General features: G+C 38.1%; 1 protein-coding gene across 6 annotated transcripts in view; it reads right to left on the minus strand.

Moving 5' to 3' along the window:
- The window catches only part of LOC121908398 (solute carrier family 12 member 7-like), a 41,099-nt gene extending 23,486 nt beyond the window's left edge, over window positions 1–17,613 (minus strand). For 3 of the 6 annotated variants that reach the window (XM_042428367.1, XM_042428364.1, XM_042428369.1), the window contains exons 1-3: window positions 12,289–13,681; window positions 1,051–1,139; window positions 661–792 (exon numbers count right to left, since the gene is read on the minus strand). In XM_042428367.1, the coding sequence (XP_042284301.1) occupies window positions 661–792; window positions 1,051–1,139; window positions 12,289–12,436 (369 nt within the window). In that variant the 5' untranslated portion in view covers window positions 12,437–13,681. Of the gene's footprint in view, window positions 1–660; window positions 793–1,050; window positions 1,140–12,288; window positions 13,682–17,487 lie in introns of those variants that run through there. The other 3 variants (XM_042428365.1, XM_042428366.1, XM_042428368.1) reach the window with 3 other exon arrangements.
- Between the last annotated feature and the right edge of the window lie 6,552 nt (window positions 17,614–24,165).

The following is a 24,165-nucleotide window of genomic DNA, read 5'->3' on the forward strand; positions in this document are numbered from 1 at the left end:
CCTACCTAATTTGATTAATCACACATTTGTTAGAAATGTTACAACTATGAAAGGTGGGAAAAAGTGTGTAAAAATGCTCTAAGACAGTAATTGTTTTAATTACATTATGCTTATTTGTAATCATAGGATCATAGGATTACTGTAAGGTTGCAATCAACAATAACTTTTATTATCAGCAGGTCTGACGACTGTTCATTCAAATCACTTGGTTTGTCTGACCAACAGTCACAAACCCAAAGATGTTCAGTTTACTGCCATGGGAAAACTGGCAAAACTAGCAAATAGGCACATTTGAGAAGCTGCTACCTGTGATTTTTGGCATTAAAAAATTATAATATTTAATATTTGATAATTTTCTTTCTAATACTAATTAATGACCTAATCATTAAATCTCTAGAGTACCACCATGTATAGTGCAGGTCAATAAGGGCCCAACAACAAGCTTTTGTCCCATGGCCCCATAGGATATTATCCAACCATGTCAGTATGTTTTAAAGGTTCAACGAGTCTACCTGCCTAGCAAAACTGCAAGGGTTGGTTGCTGCAGCAAGTGTGCTGGCTGCATAAAAATCAAAACTAATAATCCCTGTTTAAAAGATTATGTGGGCTCATCTCTTCCTTTCAGTATTGGAAGGTTGGTTAAAAAAAGGAAATTCGTACCATGACAGTGACCTTCCTGACCCCATCCTCGTACTCAGCCTCCTCGTGCTCTCGAACACCTTGGGTCAGGTTGGTGTAGTTGGCCAACTTGCTGAGAAGAGATGAAACCATAGGATTACTGTCCATTTCTTCCTGTAGAGAGACACAGAAAAACACATGTATTATGAATAAAATAAGCTACGAAAACATGCACATTCTTTTTTTTATCAACACATTCATACACCTGAAATCTGTGGAACACAACCTCAGTCTTATGCTGATAAGTCTTATCAGCATAAGACTGAGGTTAAATAAATCATATAGCACAGATGGTCAACCACAATGTGTTTGCTTTTGATACACCAGCCTATTTGACTGCAGTATAGAAAGGACTTCTTTTTTAAGTATTACCTCAAACAGGGCCATGTTCTTGCCATCGTACTGTTCTCTGTCCTTGTCTGAGTTGATGAATGGACTGGACTCTCTCTGGCTTTCATCTCCTGGTGCAATACAAAGGAAAATACCCATAAGCTATGGTAAGATGCACAGTATAGATACAGAAACATGAACAGAATAAAAGCAGCAGTTTGCCATTCGTCTCCACTTCGACCTGACTGAAAGTTTGTAAGGGGTGCCAAGTTATTCACGGTGGCTGACAACACTGAATTTCCTTCACTTATCAACTGCTTTCTGGCACAATGACACTCACTGCTTGTCTTGTTGGTACACTGTCAGCAAGTCAGTGTCTGAACTGTATAGGTTAACCATAGATGGTTTCATGGGGAATGAAAACAACACAAACAAAAGTTAGTAGGCTGTGTGATGAATCTTTCATGAAACAATCTATAAAGTGATTGTATACCGTAATTTTCAGACAGGTAAGTTAAGTTAGTGGTTAGAAAGGCGGTTTGTTGCTGTGATATTTGGTATCCAATTGACCGGCAGCAGATAACATTAACAAGCTAGTTGGAAATTCTCAGTTAAACATTTAAACAGATAGTTATTGTAGTCAATAAACCAAACCAAACACAATCTGGTCCTCCAGAACCAAAAGCTGGGAAGCAGCTCGTCCTGTGAAGCTAACATTAGCTGGGACAGCTACAGGTCATTATTCAGAAATCATTAGCTTTTGTCTTGTTTTGACTTGTAACTTATGTTACCAGTGTTACCAAAAGACATCTTGCTGTTATCAGTAAGTGCAATGCCACATTATTATTGTTTAATTCAATAAAAATGTAATGACATATTTTTAGTTGACAAATATCTTATTTTGAGGAAAAACTTCACCAGATAACCGGCCATTATCTAGTGTCCTTGCTGATTATATTTTTGACCTACTGCTGGATCGAACTACACTCATGGAGAACTGTACACTCAATCTGTAAAAAAAATAATCGTAACAGAAAACAGAGATGGCCAGCATATTTCTGTTATTTCAGTTATTCTTTAACAGAATATTGAGCTAAAGGAATATTAGCAACATTATGTAAGCTAGTGCTAGTGTTGTAACATTAGTTTAATTTGCAAATTTGTTAAATTTTTGACACTCTGGCAGACTTAAATTACCATCTTGTTAGCTATGAGGTCATTGTGAATAAATTAGACTAACTAATAATACTAAAATTCATATGGATGCTATGGAATGATACCATTGAACTCGCCTGATTTAGGGTGTATTTGTTTTAACCTGTGTAAAACTAGCATGATGTTTGGGACCAGTGAACCATCCAACATCTGGCCACAATCCATAATCTAAAACCACATTTTATGACACAGCAGATGTTTATTCCGGAACTTGATGATAAGAAGGTCCAGTACTGTTTATTGACAGCTCCATCAATAAACAGTTATGGGTGAATTGTTTCAGTTTTTGGAAAACAAATTTAGGCTTTGCCCACAGTTTAGCCTCTTGCTAAAATCAGTTCTTGAGTCTTGAAAAGACAAAGCAGCATAGAGTAATGTTGAGATGTGACTTTTAAGCTGCTTCTCATTTTGGTTTCTCTTGCCCCTGGTTGTCATGCAGTGGTCTCAGACTATTAGGTTTGGTATATTATCACACTAGATCACACTGTTGTTGGCTCATCTTTATTGCCTTGAAGAACCCAAGGCCTAACAGTGGTTCAGAGATCACTGAAGAGCAGTTAATAAGAAGAACAGTGTACTGTGGATGCACATGACATGGTGAACATTGTAAGAAAATGTAGCATGCACTGATGAGCTGGGAAGATTATTCAAGGATGAATGCTGATTTTTCCTTCATTCATGCCCACAGTCGGTTAAAGCTCTGAGCCAGATCCTTTGCTGAGGGGAAATCTAAAACCCAGTGTGCAGAGGTTAGGGTCAGGGTTAGATCTGTAATCTATGTTAGTTTTGCTGCATTCTGCAGCCACTTTGTCTCCATCCTAAACTGTTGATCTTATTGTCTGGGCATGTTAATAACTCAAGGGAATGCATTAGACTGAACCCTGGAAACAGGGAAGTAGGACGACTGGTCTGCCCTCCTTTGCATAAGGAGTGGCCAAATATTTAGTTATACTATCTCAACAGACTATATCACAGATAGCTTGTGATGGACCATGACGTAAATATGTTTAATCTAACAGAACAAGATATTTCAGATCACAGTGTAAAGAACATGTCATTGTTTGCATGTTCAGAGAAAATCCCATTATCCCTCACACTTGTCACCCTGTAGGTCATCAGACAGTTTTACTGGTGACAGTTTTACTGGTGACAAGTACCCAGTAGTTATAAACAAGAAAGCAGCTCATCTGTACTTAACTGTGTCACATTGATTCATATTTCATAACTCATGCTGTATCGGAAATATTTAGAGGTGCCAGACAGCATGGACTACCTTTGAATGTCCACCTCAGTGATGTGACACCTGGAGGCAGGATATGGTGTGAAAACAACAGTAATGTGGTAATTATTGATACACACGCATACACACACACACACATACACACACACACACACACACACACACACACACACACACACACACGCACACACACTTTTTTGCATTTCTATCCTTGTGAGACACTTATTGACATAATGCATTCCCCAGCCTATTTCTAAAACTAAACCATAACCCTTACCCTAAACTGAACCTAAACCCAATTCTAACCGTAACTGTGAAACAGAAGGTCTGTTCCAAAGTGAGGACTGACTAAAAAACCCTCACTTTCCAAAAATATCCTCACTGCCAAGGTCTACAACTCAAATTGGCACACACACATACAGTTGTGTTTCCATCACTTCATTACATTCACTTACATTCATTTCCTGGAGACAAACCCTAACCTTAAACTAACCCTTACCTTACCTTAACCTCCCCCTAAAATGTAATGATTTATGTTATGGTGACTTTTTTGTCCCCTATATGAAATGTGACTCTGTGAATAGATTGATATCCACACAACATAACTAGTATATAGTACACACAGAGAGACTTACCAGAACATTGTCAGGTTAAGTTTTGCAGTCTGTAGGTCTAAGGACATTTGTTCAATATCAAGACATTGACCACATACAGTTGATACAATGTGACACACACGCACACATACACACATACACTTTGCAGACAAGTATAAATCTGATGGTTGGACTGTCTGTCTGTCTGTCTGACTGACTCCTCTCTTTCTTCTTTTTTCCAATAAACCCTGCATTCTGCATATTTAGCAATATACACACACTTTAGGGCAGTGCCTTGTAATAATGTCATAGTATTGTTGAGCTGTCTGTTGGACTTTGGAATCAAGCGAATACGTAAATACTGTATGTACTGCTGTATGTGTGTGTGTGTGTGTGTGAGACATTCATTGAAGATTCATTCCCTAAAACTAACCCCAACCTTGGTGTTAGATCAACCAATTAGTTGATTGCACACAAAGCCTTGGTTATTGGATTTATTTATTAATCCATTAATTGGCAGACCTTAAAAATCTCTCTCTCTCTCTCTCTCTCTCTCTCTCTCACACACACACACACACACACACACACATACATATACACATAAATAACAAATGACAAGATATGAGCTCCTTCCCATGCAATAATCATGTTAACCAGCAGAGGTCCATATTGCTGTATGGATGACAACAGTGTCCTGCAGACTCATAATGCTGTTTATCATGTACATCACAATATGTAATACAAAGGAGGAAAAAAAAGGAATGTCTTATTATCCTGAACAAACCACTAAGTGATGCTGTTGAGCTATATATTCCCCAGAGAATTCAGCAGTTTTCATGCACTACCCAGTAAGGTAAGCAGTGTGAACAGCGGCCTACAGCATCATAAAATATCAGAACTGAAACCACCCATCCAGTTAATCTGTTTATTGAGATATTAACCTACATTACAGCATGAGTTTGGGTGGGGAGCACTTGTGTTTGAAATATTGACTGTATTTTTGGCTAGCTTGCTGTGCACTGGAGCATTAGCTTTTCCGTTTCCTTGACATTTTACTTGATAATTTATTTTTATGTTGGTAATTTATTTTCACACAGTATATAATATGCTAAGGTTGCTGTATTTCATTTAAATTTACAGTAATCTTTATTTTGTATATATATTATATTGTCATTGTTAGATGATAATTTTTTGCACTAGAATATATTTTCTAAGAAAAAGTTTACCAGATCTCAACCACAAACCAGAAACCCTGTGTCCACTGCTTCCTTCTCTCTGCATGACACCCCCATCACACATCAGAAAGTGTAGAAAGGTGCCCACATGAAGTTATAAATCCAATTTAACAGCAATATCCTTGCAATCTACTGCACAACACAGAAAGACAGCTCCTTTCATGAGAACAGCTGAGTCATAAAGCTTAGTTCTTTTGTCTCTCTTGTCTGAAAGACCAGTTGGGTTAGTGAACATGGTCAGTGAATTGAGGTCACCTTGCAGGAATTTTAGTGTATTGAGGTTAAAAAGTTCTTTACTGCTGCCATTTCGAGTTATCAGCATGAGTGGTGAAGTGCAAAAGGTATGCTGTGGAAAATAGTCAGCAGATTTGAGGAAGAATGTCTCTGTTGTATAATGGGTCTAGTAGAAATAATGGAAGCAACTCAAAGGTCATAGAGTTAATGTACATTGTGACCAACCCATAATCCTAACCATGCACAGCCTAACAACAGTACATACAATTCTGAGAGTCAAACCGGCTTGTTGAGTCACAATCCAACGAAACAAAAGTCACACGAGACTTAAATAAAAATGAACTTCCTTTACAATCACTGCAAGGGAGAGGTTTTAGAGCAGGATGGCATTTAGCCCAACCCTCCGGGCAAACACATGTGAAACAATACTACACATGATGATGAACATCCTTTTCCGCAGTCCAGTTTCCAGCAAAAATCACTAGAAGTGTTCAGTCTTAAATGCCAAGAGGAAAGGACATGACGTAGGAGTAAAACTAATGTCTCCTCACAAACAAAATCAAGACTTTTTGGTAGTTTGTCTCATTGATTACTTTGTCTGATATGATTATAAAGTCATCATAGCCCTGACAGGAGACCAGGAGTCTGAAAGGTGTGCATACTAACAGAGATAGGGGTGACTGTCATGACAAGGTGGCACTGGCAGTGCTCCTCGGGCATGACAATAGAGGTTTGATGAAACATTTAATATTCCATTTCACTCTCCGGCCACTGGATTTAAACAAAGAGTTAAGGTTTACACTTTTTGGTTTGACTTAATTAACAATTAATACAGATCTCTTCAAGACCTGCCAAACTTCCAAATGTGTTGTGTGCAGCCTTTATGGAATAATCATATAAGCAGATAGTGGGAAATATGAAACACAACACTGGTCAGAGGTTACTGCTTTGGAAAATGATGTTACTGACATGTTATTGTTTACTGTATACAGATGGCATCTTGGCTAATCAGTACTGTGTGTGCGTACGTGGGTGTGGCCACTTCTGTGTGCTGCATGTTCTGTAAAATCCGTCTTGAGAGTGAAAGACATAAATGGTAGAAATGACCTCTGTACTCCCACTAATGAAAGTTTTTTCTTTTAGTTTACAGATCTCTCAGTAAGGAGAGCTTATTTTGTTTTGGGGGGATATTTTCCCATCATCTGTTTTTTTTTTTTTTAAAGGCACTCCACCAATTTTACAGAGAGTTCAAATTATTACAAACAGGAAGTGCAGAGTTGTCTGTCATCATATGATATGATGATATACCAAAAAAAAGCCTTTCCACTCATGAAAGCCTTTCCCTTAAAGGAAAGGAGCTGAACATTTGGGTGCTTAAGAAAGGCTTTTTTGTTGAAACCTTTTTAGGATTAATTTATCGCTTTAATTTCCAGGAGTTGCTGTGCAAAATCATAATTTAGCTAAACAGTGCCAGATAGTTACACTCTGAGATCCTAACCTTCCAGCTAAAATGAATTAAGCTTTGCCCAAGGGCAACTTTATTGAATTCCTCAATACTCTGATTCAGACTACATGTACAAACAGGTCATATAGTGTTTTGAGGAAATTTGGCTGAATGAATGGTTTCGTACTGGCTGTTACTTTTCTGAACATTGGACTTGATTGAACATTCTAACAACCCTCTGAACAACCTTATGTACAAACTGAGATGAGTTTACAGATAACCTCAGGGAAGGCTGTTGCAACATAAAATGGACCATCGCTTCCTGCTAAACAGGAATTGTCTGGTTAACACATGTAGCTGTGGAGGTTTTTAGGAATTAATTGCTTTGTCTAGGGCAAAAGCATGTGGTCAACACACTGTGGAATTTAACAGGTGTAGCAACTTGGCCAGTGAACACACCACATTCTGTCATAATGTTACTCATTATCAGGGACCGTATTCACAATCATTTTGAGAATACTCGCTGAGAGCTCCTAACTTAGCCTAAAAATTTCATAGCTTAGGAGTGATTTAGAAAAATTCTCAGAGCAACTCTGAGCAAGGAAGGGAGGTGTCGTTGACCCCCTTCCTAGGTGTGACTCATTCTTTTAGAAGGTGTGATTGGTTGATCAAAAAAAAAAAAAAAAAAGAAAGAAAAATACACTCTTAGTGATAATGGGCATAGAATGAACAGTGAAATTGATAGACCTAATCATAGAATTTAGTCTCTATTAAAACATGGTGTAATTATAAATACTATTTTATGTAATGAACATCTCTGTTGAATGAATTGTAAGTCATACTTTAAAAGTAGCCTATGAAATGTTTTACAACACAGGCCTACTTGTGCAGTAGCCTATTCACATACTAATAGTTGTTATATTTATTTTCTTACATTTGTTTATCATGCTGGTCATTTTAGTACTCAATCTATTTGATACTAACGGAGGAAAAATGGTTCAGTCTTTATCAATTTCTGTGATTGCTGGACAGTCTATATAAGGTTGGGTGGGAGATGTCAGCGCATCTGTAATGAGATCGACCACAAACATTATCCCTGCACGATCTAGGAGCTCTCTTAAGGGCTAAGATGCTTTGTGGATAACTATTATCTTCATTAGGATCTAGTCTTAACTGTAAGGGGAAATTCTTAGAAAACATCATAATTCCAGGAATTTTCTTAGAATTTCGTCACTAGGAGCAACTCTTTGTACTAGCTTTATGAATACGGCCCCAGGTCAGATAATGCAACAGTGTGTCACAACAAATGCTTTGGGTATTCAGCAAACACAATCCCTCTAGGAAATCTGACCTGACTAAAATCTGATTGATGAACTGACTTGATCAAGATAAGATATATGATAGAAAAATCCATGTATTAGTTAAGTAGGTATGGTCATATGTATGTATATATTTGGCGGCAGGGCCTTGAGGGGAACACTATGATAGTTATATGGACATCATGGTCATCATGTGGAAGGGAGAGCTCTGTAAAGCTTTGTCAAGGTCTGTTAGAAGGAATCTGTAAACAACTAAAGGTGCCTCCCCAGGGCATCAAGGCCGTCAATATATACTAGTGACTTTCCTTTGTCTTGTCAGAATTCTCCACAGAGACTCTGCGGACTCTCCGTGTCTACAACATATGTTTGGTTTGAATTAAAGAGACGCTTGACTTCAACCAACCTCAGTCTATTTGGTAATTTTTACCATATAACTATCATAGTGTTCCCCTCAAGGCCCTGCCGCCAAATATATACATACATATGACCATACCTACTTAACTAATACATGGATTTTTCTATCAATATACTTTATTGTAGTTTGAATTTTTGGGGGGCTGCATCACAGTGCATGTATCTCTGATATATAGACAGGTGACATATTAAAGGAAAAACCGGTACAGGTCTGAATGTTTGACCCCTACAGTGAGGGGATCTGGTGGCTATTTTATGCTTTGGGGGGCATTTTGCTGGCATGGTTTGGGTCCACTTGTCCCCTTAGAAGGAAGGGTCACTGCAAATCAATACAAAGGTGTTCTGAGTGATCACCTTTATCCTATGATGAAACATTTCTATGCTGATGGGAGTGGTCTCTTCCAAGATGACAATGCCCCAATTCACAGGGCACGAGGGGTCACTGAATGGTTTGATGAGTATGAAAATGATGTGAATCATATGCTATGACCTTTGCAGTCACCAGATCTCAACCCAACTGAACACTTATGGGAGATTTTGGACTGACGTGTTAGACGGCGCTCTCCACCACCATCATCAAAACCAAATGAGGGAATATTTTTTAGAAGAATGATGTTCTTCCATTCATTGATTACAAGTCTCTGGAGGAATGAATTCATACTCATCAAACCATTCAGTGACCCCTCATGCCCTGTGAATTGGGGCATTGTCATCCTGGAAGCGACCACTCCCATCAGGACAGAAATGTTTCATCATAGGATAAAGGTGATCACTCAGAAAAACTTTGTATTGATTTGCAGTGACCCTTCCTACTAAGGGGCCAAATGGACCCAAACCATGCCAGCAAATTGCCCTCAACTGCATAAGAGCCACCAGATCCCCTTACTACTTGGCAATGTCCCTACAATCATTCATACATTAAAAACACTAGTCCAATTAAATCAATACAACCAATACAACTTATAAAACTAGTAAAACAATACTGCACTAGTATTGTATATTGTACCAGAACATTGCATGTTCAACATAAAAACAACAATTTAAGTATTTGTAGACGCTACTATAAGTGTTCTGTGACCATGCAATGTTCCACCAGCATTTAACTGCTGCTATTTAAAATCTTAATGGCTGATGGAACAAATGACTTTTTATGACAGTTCAGGCTGCATTTTGGAACTCTAAACCAGTGGCCAGAGGGCAAACACTCAAATATTCAGAGTGAAGAATGTGGGATAGATCATTTTTCTGTCCCTCTCTAAACTCCAACTTCTCATATATAAAGTGAATAGAATGGTTCCTCCCTATAACCTTTATAGCAGTCTGCACAAGACAAATAAGCTTAATTGTACCATACCATATGATGCAATGGTAATGCAGCTGAGACCTTAGCAGTGTATGAAGTGTAACTGACATTTTACTTGGTCCTGTCTACTTTGATTTTTTTTTACAGAAAATAACTTGCAGTCCTTTCCTAACATAATAAAGCCATATAAAACGGCACAGTAACAGAGTGAAACCTGACAAGATGTTGACTTGTGTTCAGTGACATTTTGGAAATTTTAATGCAAACATTTTCATCAGCCAGAACTGATTTTTGATCAGGTTAACTTCAATATAGAAGACCCAACCTCCACAATTTAACTTTTCATCTTTACAAACATGATGCCTCTTCCCATTGTGGGCTCAATACGTGTCATACTTGTTGTCTCTCTCATGAGCTACTGTAGACTACCTATCATTTCAACATTTCCTTGTTCATTTTTAATATTTCATCTAAAAACATGGCTTATGTCCAACATTACATGAAGACAAAAAAAATATTTAAGTACTGTTTTCTTCAGTTTTCTTAAATTTTGCTCAACACTGACATATGGCTGGTTTCTGACACTGATTACTGGCGACATAATGTGTCTGATATCAACAGATCTGATATCATTTGCTCACTTTGACAACATTTAGTTTTATTAGAGCTATATTTTTTTGTGCTTTAATGTGTGCTCTTGTGTTGTTCTAATTTAGTTCAGTTTTACATTATGGTTTTACCAGGTGGGATGTAATTAATTCTAAGTATCTCAGACCTTCACTGAACCCAGATAGACCATTATAATTCCAACCACACAAAATAATCTACTACCAAAACACTCAGCATAAGCATATAAGACTCTTCTGCATAATCCACACACAAACAAAAAAGAATTTTAACTTTGTCAACTTAAGGCTGGTTTGTTTTCCAACCAGAACAACTTTTGACCCCTTGTGTTTCCACTCCCTTATAGTTTTATATTTCACACATGCGTATACCTTATTATACAACTGGACTAATAATGTCCCAATACTACACTGTAAAGTAGTTTATAGAAAACATGACATTGTTCCCACATTATGGTGGATTATGCTGCAAAATAGCTTGCAGATGCACTTCAAAGGCAAAACACAACAAATAAATAAGTGGGTTTCAATGTCATATTGCTAGTTTATATATATATATATATATATATATATATATATATATATATAGATAGATAGATAGATAGATAGATGGATAGATGGATAGATATAGATATAGATATGCCATTAGTGTTTCAGTTATTTGGATCACACTGCCACAGAGAGAGCAAGTCAGCTATATCAAGTGAAAGCTAGCTGGTGAGATAGCCACCACTGGACTTAGCTACAGCTAAAATAAATGTACTTATTGATATTTCTCTAGCAGTTATAATGTAAATGAAAAATATGGTTTTCCAGTTTGTTAATCCACATAACTAAATAAGGCAGTAACTAAATCAAAACATGACTGAGGAGAAAGCCTAACTAAACTCCTGCTAATGGTAACTAGCTTAGAAGACATAAGTGTGATTTGGTGAGGTTAAAATATCAATAATAGACAGACAGACACCCAGCAAAACAGAGATTTAATTCCTATCAACTATGAACTGTAAACAATAACAGTAAAGTTTATTTTCTTAAACACACCAGTTAAATTGGACTAGAAAGCTGAAATTGTGTCAATAGATACTGCATTTTCCCTGACATTTTGTAGAGATTATCCAAAGGCAGAGTGCAGTTACTCTATATTTGCTGCGCAGTTTGTATGCCAGCCTAAAAATTTGAAACCCTTTTTTCTCAATTGCACTGCTTCTGTAGTACTGCAATAGTTACAATAGACATAGAGCCCTGCGCTAAAGCCATATAGTGAAGAGCCCCAACCATCAATCAGAAATGCAAAGATGTAAGTAACAACACAGTCCCTGCTTCCTACCACACTAATCAAGCTGCCCTGCAAGTTCTAGCTAGTTGAATGGCGTCACTTAAAAACTGCGTGTGGGTGTTCATGTGTAGCTTTGCCTGTCATAACATGTATCTGACTGTTTGTGTCAGCGTGCTTCCGTGTGTACAATTATACAATGTAGCATACAGTCTATCAAACTTACGCATAACCCTAACCTCTGCCCAGTGTATGCTGGGATAGGCTCCAGCTCTCACATGACCCCGAGCAGTAATAAACAGATACTGAAAATTGACCTCCTTTAGCATATGAGCATGCCTACAAGCCAAAACAGATATCTTGTTTTATGCCTATTCCTACCTGAATGAAGTCCTTCCAAGTTGTCCTCATCATCTTCCTCCCCAAAAATTTTGCCCAGACTGGCGGGTTTACTGTCTCCAGCTTCATTTGCGCTGTTGCTGTCTCCTTCCGCATCCTCCACTGGTACTACGGTGAAGTTGGTGGGCATCTTGGTGCTTTACTTGCCCGGATGAGGTGTCCAGTGACAGGAACCAGGAGGACACTAGCTGTTGAACCTTCCCCCCCTCAAAGGAAAGTGAAAAAGTATCCAAAGGTGAAAGAAATAGAGCCCTAAGAGAGCCCCAATGAGGCAGTCAAAACTTCAGTTTGACCACAACTCACTTCAAATGTTTTTCTTTCTCTTTGCGGTGTGATCCAGTGTCCTTTAAACTCAGGGTGAAAGTGCTGCCTCCTGCACATGAGGCAGGCCAAAGTCCTCCAGTGTATATCTTCCCTCTCTCTCCTTGTTCCTTTCCCTCCCTTTTCTCCCCACTGCTCCAAGACTATTGCCCCATGTGACCCTCTGTTTACCATATGAACACAGTTGGGAGTCCATACATGGAGAGCCCTGCAGCTCCTCCCTCTACTCTGGCAGTTCCACTTCTCTCACTCACACCTTGTCTGTAATGCCAAAAGGTAAGGAAACAAACCACATTAACAACTCCAAAGTCTGTATTAAAATCCACCTTGAATGAAAAAGAAACAACTGACTCATATGTAAGGAATGAGATATAAATACAAAGTCTTTTCTGTTCTTTTGGCTTTGGTTTTGTTTCCTCCTCTCCCTTCGGGCTGGTAGTTTCCGTCTCTGGTTTCCTCCAGGTAAACAAAATGGGCGTTACCTTTCCCACAATGCATTATGGGTAAGGGTGAAAGGCTGATGTCTAGCATAGAAAAGCACTATACTCACATATGCACACACACATTGTGCCAGCAAAGGAAACACCTTGAAAGCCTTGGACACTTTCCTTTGAATTCTAAGTACCAGCATAGATTACAATAGCCACAGAGGAAAGGACTGAGCTTCGAATAACAATGGACACAAGTAAACATGAATTGTTTTCAGTTTGTGGGAATGATCATTTTCTCACTCTTATGCAAGGTTCTCTTAAACAGTTGGGACATTTATCTTGATGTGCTGCAAACTTCCTTTAGAAGGACATTCAGTAGGGCAAGTAATAAAAAGTGAGTACTGTAAACAGTAGGAATGCATATTTTTGCATGTAGCCATCAGTTTGGTGTCTTTATCCATCAGTATTTTCTCAGTATTTAATGATTTGGTATATTATAAAATAATACAAATAATGTTCAGAACTAAAACAAAGTCACTCCCAGACTGTGTACAAATGTTTTTTTTTTTTCAATACAGCAGTTCAAATATAATTTGAGAGATGTTTGTAAGTTTACTGTACAGAAAGCTAAAAAAAAGGGATTAAAAGAAAATGTTGGGGTTAAATTACGGAACAATACTAATATAAATTAAAAAATGTGTAACTTGCTTTTGGTTTTCAAAAAAAATGGTTTATAAAACTATTTTTGAGGGTTACAAGTGTGAATTATTTTTTTTACTATTACTTTTTATTTCTGGAGGGTAGCTTAAATTGATAAGAAAGTAGGATAGTTATATATAAGCATTATGCTTCTGCCTGCGCCTTTTCAGTCACTACTTAATGCATAGACTGTTGACTTTGTCTACACTGTCTAGACTGTTTATACTAATCATTTATTAGATTGTATATTGTATAAACCATTTATACTTATTGCATTGTTTGTATGATGACTGAATAAATATACTACTACTACTACTACTACTGTGTTGTGAGTTGATCTGATTTTCTCATCACAATGCTCTGAACACAATATAGAATCTAAAATAAATAAATAAATAATAATAAAAAAGTAACGTTGCTTTTCTTCTGTAGGTGATTGTCCTTAGCCTAAAGCCATTATATCCTCTGTTTTAATAATAACATAATTGTTCTATTTATTCCACAGCTACAACTTCACTTCTGGTGTACACATTTTTCCTGAGGAAGGCGGCTTCATCAGTGAACATATAATTGTTTTTTTTTTTTAAAGGTTTTGCTCTTTGCTCTCCTGACAGACAAACATCTTATCTAGCATAGCTTAGCTTTGTTTAGATTAGCATATTTTGCTTATTCTGCTTTAACTTATCTTGGTTTTCTTATCTTTGAGCAGGCATACAGTATATGGGTAGGAGCTTAGTAAAACACTAGCCAAGATTAGCTTGCTTTGTGTAATTTACCTTTGCTTATCTTAATTTATTGTATTGTAGCTTAGCTTAGTGTAGCTTAACCTTCCCCTACAGCATATTGAAAGCCCTCTCTTTTGTGGCTCAGACTTTTACTTTGGTGTTAAACTGGTGACTGCAACGCTCCAAATGAATAATGATTATCATGAGTAGCCTATCTGAAAGCAAACAAAGACATTAATTTAATGGGACATTACCAAGTAAATCATAATTTTTCATTTGAAGGGTATAAGACCATCATTGCAATTTTGCAGTTTGTCAGTGTGAACTTCAAGTCACATAGTACAAGTCACATTTCTGCATATTTACTGTGACTGATGCTGTTGTTCAGTCTTTTAATTCACGGCTCTCACCGAGGAATGACTTTCTGTGTTTGAAGGTATATGTGCTGGACTGAGGATTATTTATTCATCTCTTGCATGTGTAAAATACAGGCTGCCCAGATGTTTGACCAGATGTTTGTCTTGATGACTGATTATTCGCCCTCAGGCCTTCACAGTCTTTCAAAACTGCTGAACCGTGTAATAGTTTAGTATGGAATATAGTGTGCCATGAAATGTAGACATTGATAAACATAACTGGCAATTGGAATGGGAGTGAAAGCAAACATTTCCCATGTTTAACCTGCAGACACCGCTTCTACAGCTGGCCCGATATCTGATCATCTCCCAGCCACAAAAGCAACACTGGGTACCACAAAAGAAAACTGCTATTTGCTCAGCTTTGTTTAGGAAGTGGTTTAAAATTTAGCTGTGCATATCATTTTTCCTTTACTTTTTCATCCCAGCTGCATTCTTAAAAGGCAAAAGCTGAGTCTACATTCAGTTTTCATTTTTTCTTACCTTTTTGACCTTCATTATTCAAATCCAGCTCCCTAGGGTTTTAAGAAATAATAAATCTTCTTTATTACATACTAATGACAAAAAGTGATAGGAAGAAAGAAGAAGGTTTACCCAGGTCATACCAGCAGAGGGTGCTGTAGGTTTGTGATGGCTAAAAATCAAATGACTAGTAGAAACTGAAAACATGTTAGGTCAATGAATAACTCACAGGGAAGTATATTTATAGTTTGTAAGCAACCAGTGGGAGGACGAATGCCAACAGGTTTTAGCACTGGTGCACAGCAGAAGGTAGTAATGAGCAGAGATAAACATTTCAGTGGTTTATGGTCTTGTAACAACAAGCAGCTACACTCTTGAACTGTCTCTGAGCAAGGCACTCATCTCTGACCTCACAGTGGAACAGGCAAGAGGAAAGACAAATTTTTCCTTAATGTGTATATAGTATCTTTGGAAGTGCATCACTACCGATAATAATCTAATATTGTCTAACTACTCTAGATTACGTCATTGTACTCCAACTTGGTCCAAAAATGTTGCACCCCTCTGTCAAAATCCTGTGTGTTTGTGTGAGTGTGTGCATGTGTGAATATGTCTGCATACATGTTTGCATGTGTTACGCAAAAATGGCAAACATTTCTTTGCTGGAATCAGCTTATCGTTGGTGTGATATCAGTTGGCCCATGACTGAACTACCACAGCTTCTCCTTCCTACACAAAACTGCCATTTTATACTCCTCAGGTGGCTTACGAGGGAATGTTGAAAAAAAGTGAAAGCGAGAGAGGTAGAGGTGAAATCAAATCCCTTTAGCAAACAGCAAAAAGGTCAGTGCTGACGCAGACCTGGGAACAGGCTGCCCTCCCTCAAGACTATATTCTTAAGTGGCTAGATTCTATTTGTAGCATTTCTACCTGTTTACAGACTCCCCCACTCCAAAACCAGGTAGCTGCGCAAATACTGGAGGGTTTGGACGACCTCTTGTGTCATCACATGGGGGATAAATTTCAACTGCCTGCACTGTACTGTCAGACCGCAAAACGCAATACCAGAGCAAAAGGACTCATGTTTATCAGGGCTGGGGTGCACTTTTTATTCAGGCAGTGGATTGGTTTCAGTATCCTAACTTCTGAAATCATTTGATATGAGAATGCAACTTCTAATTATTAATACTAATAGCTAATTCATTCTTTATAAAATCAAGATTGCTTTGCTTTGCTGATATTGCAGGTTGAGCATTACATAACTTACAAGCTATTAGAGCAAATAGTTCCATATTGAACCTTTTTAGGTTCTCTATCTTGGTTTATATACAGTATCAATGATAATAACTAAGTAATCTAAATCACTTTAAACACTAAAAGAGCAACAGAGTTTGGTAAACAACAGCAATGACACACATGCACACACAGATACAGGGAATAAATCATATTAAGACATTCATTACATGCAAATAAATAAACATTTCAGTTTAAGTAACAATTTTGATAAACAATTAATTGCTGAAGTAATTTTTCAAGCAAAAATGTCAAATATTAACTCACCACCGGGCAAATGGCTAGTGAATGTTCAAATTTTACCAGCCACTGAATAGATTACCATTGGTTTTTTTTTCTTAGCTGATGAGTGAAGCAAAACTACCAGCCACTGCATATTTTGCTGATGGCTGGTGGCTGGTGCTAATTTTGTGCCCTGTCCTAAAGTCAGCAATAAAATATTAAGCATGTGTGTAATTTTATTATGTAATTGTGAAATGTTTGAGAAACTGGGATTTGTAATGAAATCTTATAACAGGCCACCTCATTTACACAGTAGCCTACAGGAACTTTGTCTTCAGTAGCAACAAGGACTGGCAGCTCTTGTAAGCTACAAGGACTGATACAAAGAAAAGGCACATTTATTAACTTAAAAGTTAGTTTTGTCAAGCTCTCACTAATAACTCATTAGTAAGTAATAAGGAACAACTCACATAGCATCCAGCTTCACTGACTTACAAGTATAGCTAATGTTAGCTATGTAGCATTAACGTTAGCTAATAAGTAAATCTCTTGAAATAATATCTCCTTAATAAAAACTGAGAGAAAGCTTGTGGAGCCATTTCTGTTACTTACCATATATGCAGCTTGGTGAACCACCAAGGTTATTTCAATTACATTAACTTTACAGGAAGCCTCAAATTTTCAGTTGAGGATGAATGTTTAGCTTTTATGTTTTTTGTTGTAGAAGTTTAGCTAACAGTTAGCCTTACTAGCCTTATTTAACTGATATCCAACCCTTACTGACATGTCAGAGCTTAATTTGATTCATGCACGTTTTCTGCTAATGCTACAGGAACAGCCGGTTCAAGAACAAGAAAAATGTCTAAATTAATTAGAGTGCTATCAGCCAGCAAGTTTAAAAAAAACCCTTAAACATTAAAGGTTCTATATTCAAATCAAATCTAATATTGAACCCTCCTGTTGCAAAAGATTCTGTGATTTGGGGGATAGAACCTCCTTGATGATTTTTATGAGAGCATTTTTTCGATTGTAGTATTTGTGAACAGTGCTTTAAAGATACTAGTGTGGGCAAATATAAGCCTCATATCAAATTATTTTTGAATTTGAGCTTTTCATTAAATAATTAACTGGGTATTTTGGTCAAGTGATATTGTGTAAAGAAGCAGTGAAGATCATATACAGTGCCTACCTTGTCCCCATCTCTCGTCTTTTTTAGGGACATGCCCACTCTACATGCAGTAATAACCAGAACACCCAGGAGTATTTTTATTTATTTCATCTCCCACTTTCTCAAACTTTCTCTTCCTTTCACACACACATACTCACCCTCACAAAAACTGAATCTTCTTTCGTCATAGTGAAAAAAAAAACAAAAACAACACATTCATGAATTTTATATATATTAAGATGAAAATAGTCTCGTCGTCGTTGTGTGTACTCAGCCTACTGTAAGCGACAGGAGGGCACCAGGCGAGCGTGGCCAGGAGTTAGACAACTATTTTTGGTATAAGCGGAAAATTTTGATGGGGATTCTACGATGTGTGTGTATGTGTGGTGGGGGGGAGGGGTAAGAAGAAAGTCAGTGAATCTTATAGGACTGTGGGAAACAGCGACCCTCTGCCACACTCTGCTGGCACTGGAGGTCTGCATGTGGGTTACCAACAAAACAGGAGGGGAGGGAGAGATGCCAAGCCCATAATTTGAATTTGGGATCAGTATGTGTATGAGTGTATTTGGCATGTGGGAGGTGTGGAGTTCTGGCAAAGCCAAAATACGCTACATGAGGCACCATTCTCAAAACACATTCAAGTTGCACTAAATACATTTTCAATTTAACATGTAAAGGTGAGATTAGGTCACTTTTCCTACAGATTTTACTTCTCTAAGAATATTCTGAGTGGAAGCATACTGAAATAAGAAAAACCACTCTTCCAATATCAAATATTGTCCCTTGAAAAGTGTGGAATAAATGGATGCAGGAGAAAAAATGGGGGCTGCTGGCAAAGGGAATGAAGGATGGAGGCAGAGGAAGTTTGTTGGTGGAAAATGAGAAATGACGAGAGTACGGAATAGACTAAAAACATGAGTGAACATTTGGGAGTGAGATTCGGGAGTTAAAACTTTTCACACCTCAATCTGTCAAAGGCTTATTCCTTCTATAATCAGCCCGCTCAAACCTGTCAGATGGGTTGTAGTAAGTGTCATTTGTGCAGAAGGGTAGTGTATGGGCAAACAAGAGGCAAGGGAGTTGTGGTTTAAGCGAGACAAGAAAGACGGGGAGACTGTGCCAGTCAGTAGGCAAGGTTTAAGATGTCCTGCTTACAACTGTGAGCAGAATATCTACTCTAACCAAAGTGTGTGTTAGGGGAGTTTAGAAAAACCTGAGTGAGATAGCTGTCTCAGATATATTTCTGTCACCTGTCATCACCCACTCACTCTCTGGCAGAGGGGGCAAAGGATTGGCAGTAACCCTGTTCCCTACTGGTACAACCTGTAGGTGCAAAAATGAAAACAGGGTGTTTTGGATACTAATTTAAAGACCTTCTTCAGGCATGTTTTAAAAGACCAGTGTGTAGGATTTAGTGGCATCTAGCAATTATTTATACTAACCAACTGAATAGACCTCCCCCTCCCCTTCCAAGTGTGTAGGAGAACCTACGGTGGCTGCGAAACTTGCGAAAAATGCGAACGGCTCTCTCTTGAGCCAGTGTTTGGAAACATGGCCGTGCAACATGGTGGGCTCACTCTCTACGTAGATATGAAGGTAATGATTCTAAGGTAATGAAAACACAACAATTCTTATTTTCAGGGGGTAATACCCTAATGAAAACATAGTTATGAATATTATATTCCAATTCTGCTAAGTCCGTTCCATTAGATGCCACTAAATTCTACACAGTTGACCTTTAAAACACATAAAAGTACTGCTTTGAGAGATAATTTGTGATATTTTTTTTCCAACAAAAAAGTTGTTCCTTCTTCCTCATTTTAAAATCCAGAACCTGAAAACCTACACTAACTGATCTAGTCTGGCGTGTGAATTGCAGACTGAAACTACTTACTGTATAAAAAATAAGCTGAATGAGTAATGACTAGCAACATTATATTAGGTCAAAAGGACCTTGGATTAACCAAATATGATTTTATGACTTTGAGGAGCTTCCAGATCTGCGTTGTGTCATGAGAAAGTGGATTGAAACAGTGCACAGTTATAAATACGCCTCAACCGACAGAAAACCCAGCAATGGGAGATAATTATCATGTTTCGCCACCAAAACACAGCTGCTAACTATGTTAAAATAATAACACCGTCTAAATCTATGAGTGGTGGAGGGCTGAGAGGAGGAAGTCCAACCACACACTCAAACGCTAACACACACACACATTACTTGTCATCCTGTCCGCAGTGATTGTTAGCCCACATGCACGGTGTGTGTCCGCCCAGGAGTTAACCGCCTGAGGAGCCGGCTATAAAGCACGAGAGTGATTGCACGAGTCATATTTAGAAAGTGCCTCACTTCTACACATGCCGGACACATGCAGAGCTACACATTCATCCACGGAGGTGTATTCACACACGCACACCGGTGTGTTTCAGACATGGCCAGCTGTGTCCAAATTTCAAACATATCTCAGAAACCCTCATAATTGCTACGTCCATTTGACGTTTCTGTATTTTACTGACCAACACACACAATCAAAAAGGTTTTATCGCTAAAACTGGCAACACAGGAGTGTGTTGTTAGACTTACACAAATACCAGCCAGGACTATTTATTCATTTGCTATGAAAAGACTCATACTTTCCCTTACAGTTAAATGTTGTGGATTAAGTGTTCCAGGCCTGTAACTAGCATTATTTAAAGTATCATGAGATGACAGTTATGACTATAGGTGCAAAATATAGAACCAAAGTAGGGTGACTCAGTTTAGTTTGGTTTGAGAGTGAACATTTTGAAAGCTTTGGCCCTGGTGCTGATTTACTGAAGCATTCAATGTATGCAGTGGCTTGCTGAGAAGTGTGGCTCAAGATCTCCGTGGGGGCCCTTTCACAGATGCCAGGTTATACTCTGCTAAGTTCAACACATCAAGGTCAAGGGGCTAAGTTTCCTTTTATTGTCAGGGGGGCCAGAATTCCTGGCAGCGCACCTGGCCCCCTTCAAATACTGCAACTCACAGTATCACAGAGAAACACCTTGGAGGTACTGTGCATTGTCTGACTCTGCTTTACAGTGTGTGTGCTGTAGAAGATACAAATACTATTAAAATACTATCTTCAAATACTATCTTCTTTATCATCATTCAGTGAAAATGTATTATTAGTAAGGCTGCGATATCAATGTTTTCAGCAACAAGGATTCTGCCATCTGTGTTAATCTAAATATTAAAGGGTCAGTTCACACAAACTACATTCACATGTGTTGGTACTGTATCTAGCCATGAAGATAGATTTGGTTTTATTTGCCTATATGTTGAGATTACTCTGAGATTTCTGCTTCACTAAGTAAATGGTACTCACAGCATTGAGACATTACATTTAAGAAAATTCAACAGCAATGTGTTTTTCCAGAAATAATGTCATGGATGGTCTTAATCCACAGAAGCTACTTTCTACTGAACAGTGAATAATCCAGAGTAACCAGAATTTCTTAAATGGTATATTTCACACAAAAGCTGTGAGCACAACAAAGGAAGTTCCATATATTTCCATTTTAATGAGGTGTGAGCGGAAACCTCAGAGGTGAACCCAGGAAAATAAATAATAAAAGTGACCTCTCTGTCTCTCTCTCCCTCCTTCTTTCTCAACCCAACCGGTCAAGGCAGATGGCCGCCCACCTAGAGCCCGGTTCTGTTCAAGGTTTCTTCCCATTAAAGGGGAGTTCTTCCTTGCCGCTGTCGCCAAGTGCTTGCTCATGGGGGAATGTTGGGTGTCCGTAAATTAAAGAGTACAGTCTAGACCTGCTCTATGTGAAAAGTGGCCTGAGATAACTTCTGTTGTGATTTGGTGTTATATAAATAAAATTTACTTGACTTGACTTGACTTGACCTGCACAGTTAGACTCCACTAAGTAAATGAGAAAATATGTTTTTCTGTAATGTGGTTAAGCCACCCTTTAATGTGTTGTTGTATCTGGCATACATATCTTTGTGAAAATTTGGGACTACAGCTGTGTTCAAAATAACTCTCTATTTATATAGTGCACTATATTTACTGTCCACCCAAATTCTGAAACATGCACACTATAGTGCCCTCAAAAGTCCCCACTTCCTGCTAATAACCTGTAAGCAATGATGCAAAATGATGATGATTTTCATTCTGATAGATGAGTAAAATCTATCAGAACTAAAAACCAACATTATTTCTAGTGGAAATTTAAAAGAATATTTTGGCATTTTGGGAACTGTGCCTTCTTGCAGAGAGTTAAATGAGAAGATTAATACCACTCTTTGGCAAGAAAAGGAATACGTATATTTACCAAAATGTTGAACTAGTCCTTTAAAATCCAGATTCCTGAAAACCACTGTAAAATATTTGCTTGATTGACAGTCTGGTTGACTGACTGAGAAACCTGCTTCTCTGCTGTAATGGGCTGCTTGGCTCTGTGAGTCTCTATTTGTCTGACCAACCTAGCAGCCTGTCTGACAGATGGAGTTATGACTCACAAACTGTAATCTTTGCTGATGGACTCCTGCCTGCCCGCTCTAAATGCCCGGATAAGCTCCTATTTGACTGGCATGATGGCTGACTGACTGTTTTCTGACTGACAGGCTGGCTAACTGACCAGAGCAGTTCACAGATGTTTTGTGCCAATGGCTGCCTCTACAACATGGTCCTGTGAATTTTGACAACACTGCAATGTTTGCATTTTTTCTCCGGGAGACCTGGCCCAGACCCAGTTAGTATATTTAATCTTGGTTCATAGTTTCTTTATGTGATATACATTTGGGAAAGAGGTCATGTCCAGACCCATATTACTTATCTTACCTTAACTGGCCAGTTTAGTGTATATTGACTAATATTAATTTTTTAATTGATATTTTAATGTCTAAAAGTTATTTGAGGCTGTGAAAAACAAAATTTCAGTATCAGCCTCCAAAATTCCTTTTCAGAATCAGTTGAACTCAGTACCTCATTTAAAAGTAAGTAAGTGCAGTGTTTTTATGTGACTACTTTATCTGTCTCCACGTACGTGTGTGGCTCTTCGTGTGTGTTAAGGGGTGACTGACGGGGACTTTTCAACTGGAGTCTGACCACATCTGTGCCAGTGCAGAGGAAGGAACGGAAATGCATCCCAGGAAGTTGAGAGATTGAGATCAAGAAAACACAAAGTTAGTCTTTGTCTGTCTGGCTGCTGGCACAGCAAGTAGGCCAAAGCACTTCAACATCAGTGAACTCTCTGCACTGACATCGAACTTTGTTCACTGTAAAAATATGAGAGGTGTTATAAAACATATGAAAATTAAATTTAAGTATTGTGGTGATTGATATAGTACGAGGTGAAAAATGAAACATGACACCTTTAACACAGTGTGCAGATAAGGCTGGTGGTGGTGTTTTATAATGGCTTATTTTCCCAATGAACTTTGGAACTATGACGTTTCTTAAGATGTTTTATTCCTTGAATGCAAAATGTCGTACATCTTGAATCCAAAGTCAGCACTCATGAACTGAGAGGTATTATTTTAGGCAGTTTCTACGGCAGAAATCTTAAATTAGACTGACGGAACATGAATAGTTTATGTGTTTAGTTGAGTTGGTAAACTGTAATGACATCAACTGTTTTGACTGAACTGGCAAGTTTTCTGCTCTTTACTTGAAACATGCAAAGCTAAGTGGTAGATAAGATCTCCTCCCTGGAACCTGAAACAAGCAGCTTTCTCTTCCTCTGTGTTCCCCTCGGTTCCTGGAAACACCCACAGCTTTCTAGAAAGAGATTTCATTTGAAAGTTTGATCCACAGCTGAATTTGAGAAGTTGTTGAAATGTTAATGCCCAGATTCCTCAGGCTATCTGGACACTGTAGGGACTGATATTAAAATAAGTGTGGCCACTCAACCATATGTCTGCAAAAACTGAAAACAAGTGTAATGTAATACAATGTAAACTACGGAGCAGAGACAAGCCTGTACCTTGGGGTCAGCAAGATTTCAGAACTGTTGTTGCTGCATCATTTAGGAACTGTATTTTCTGAGACTTTCCAATATAGCTTATTGATTTATTTATAAAATGACCAATGACACAAAAAAGTAACTAAACATTTGAATCTTTCTTTCCAAGTCTTTTAATTGTA

The sequence above is a fragment of the Thunnus maccoyii genome, chromosome 12 (assembly GCF_910596095.1).
Source record: "Thunnus maccoyii chromosome 12, fThuMac1.1, whole genome shotgun sequence".
Lineage (NCBI taxonomy): Eukaryota > Metazoa > Chordata > Actinopteri > Scombriformes > Scombridae > Thunnus > Thunnus maccoyii.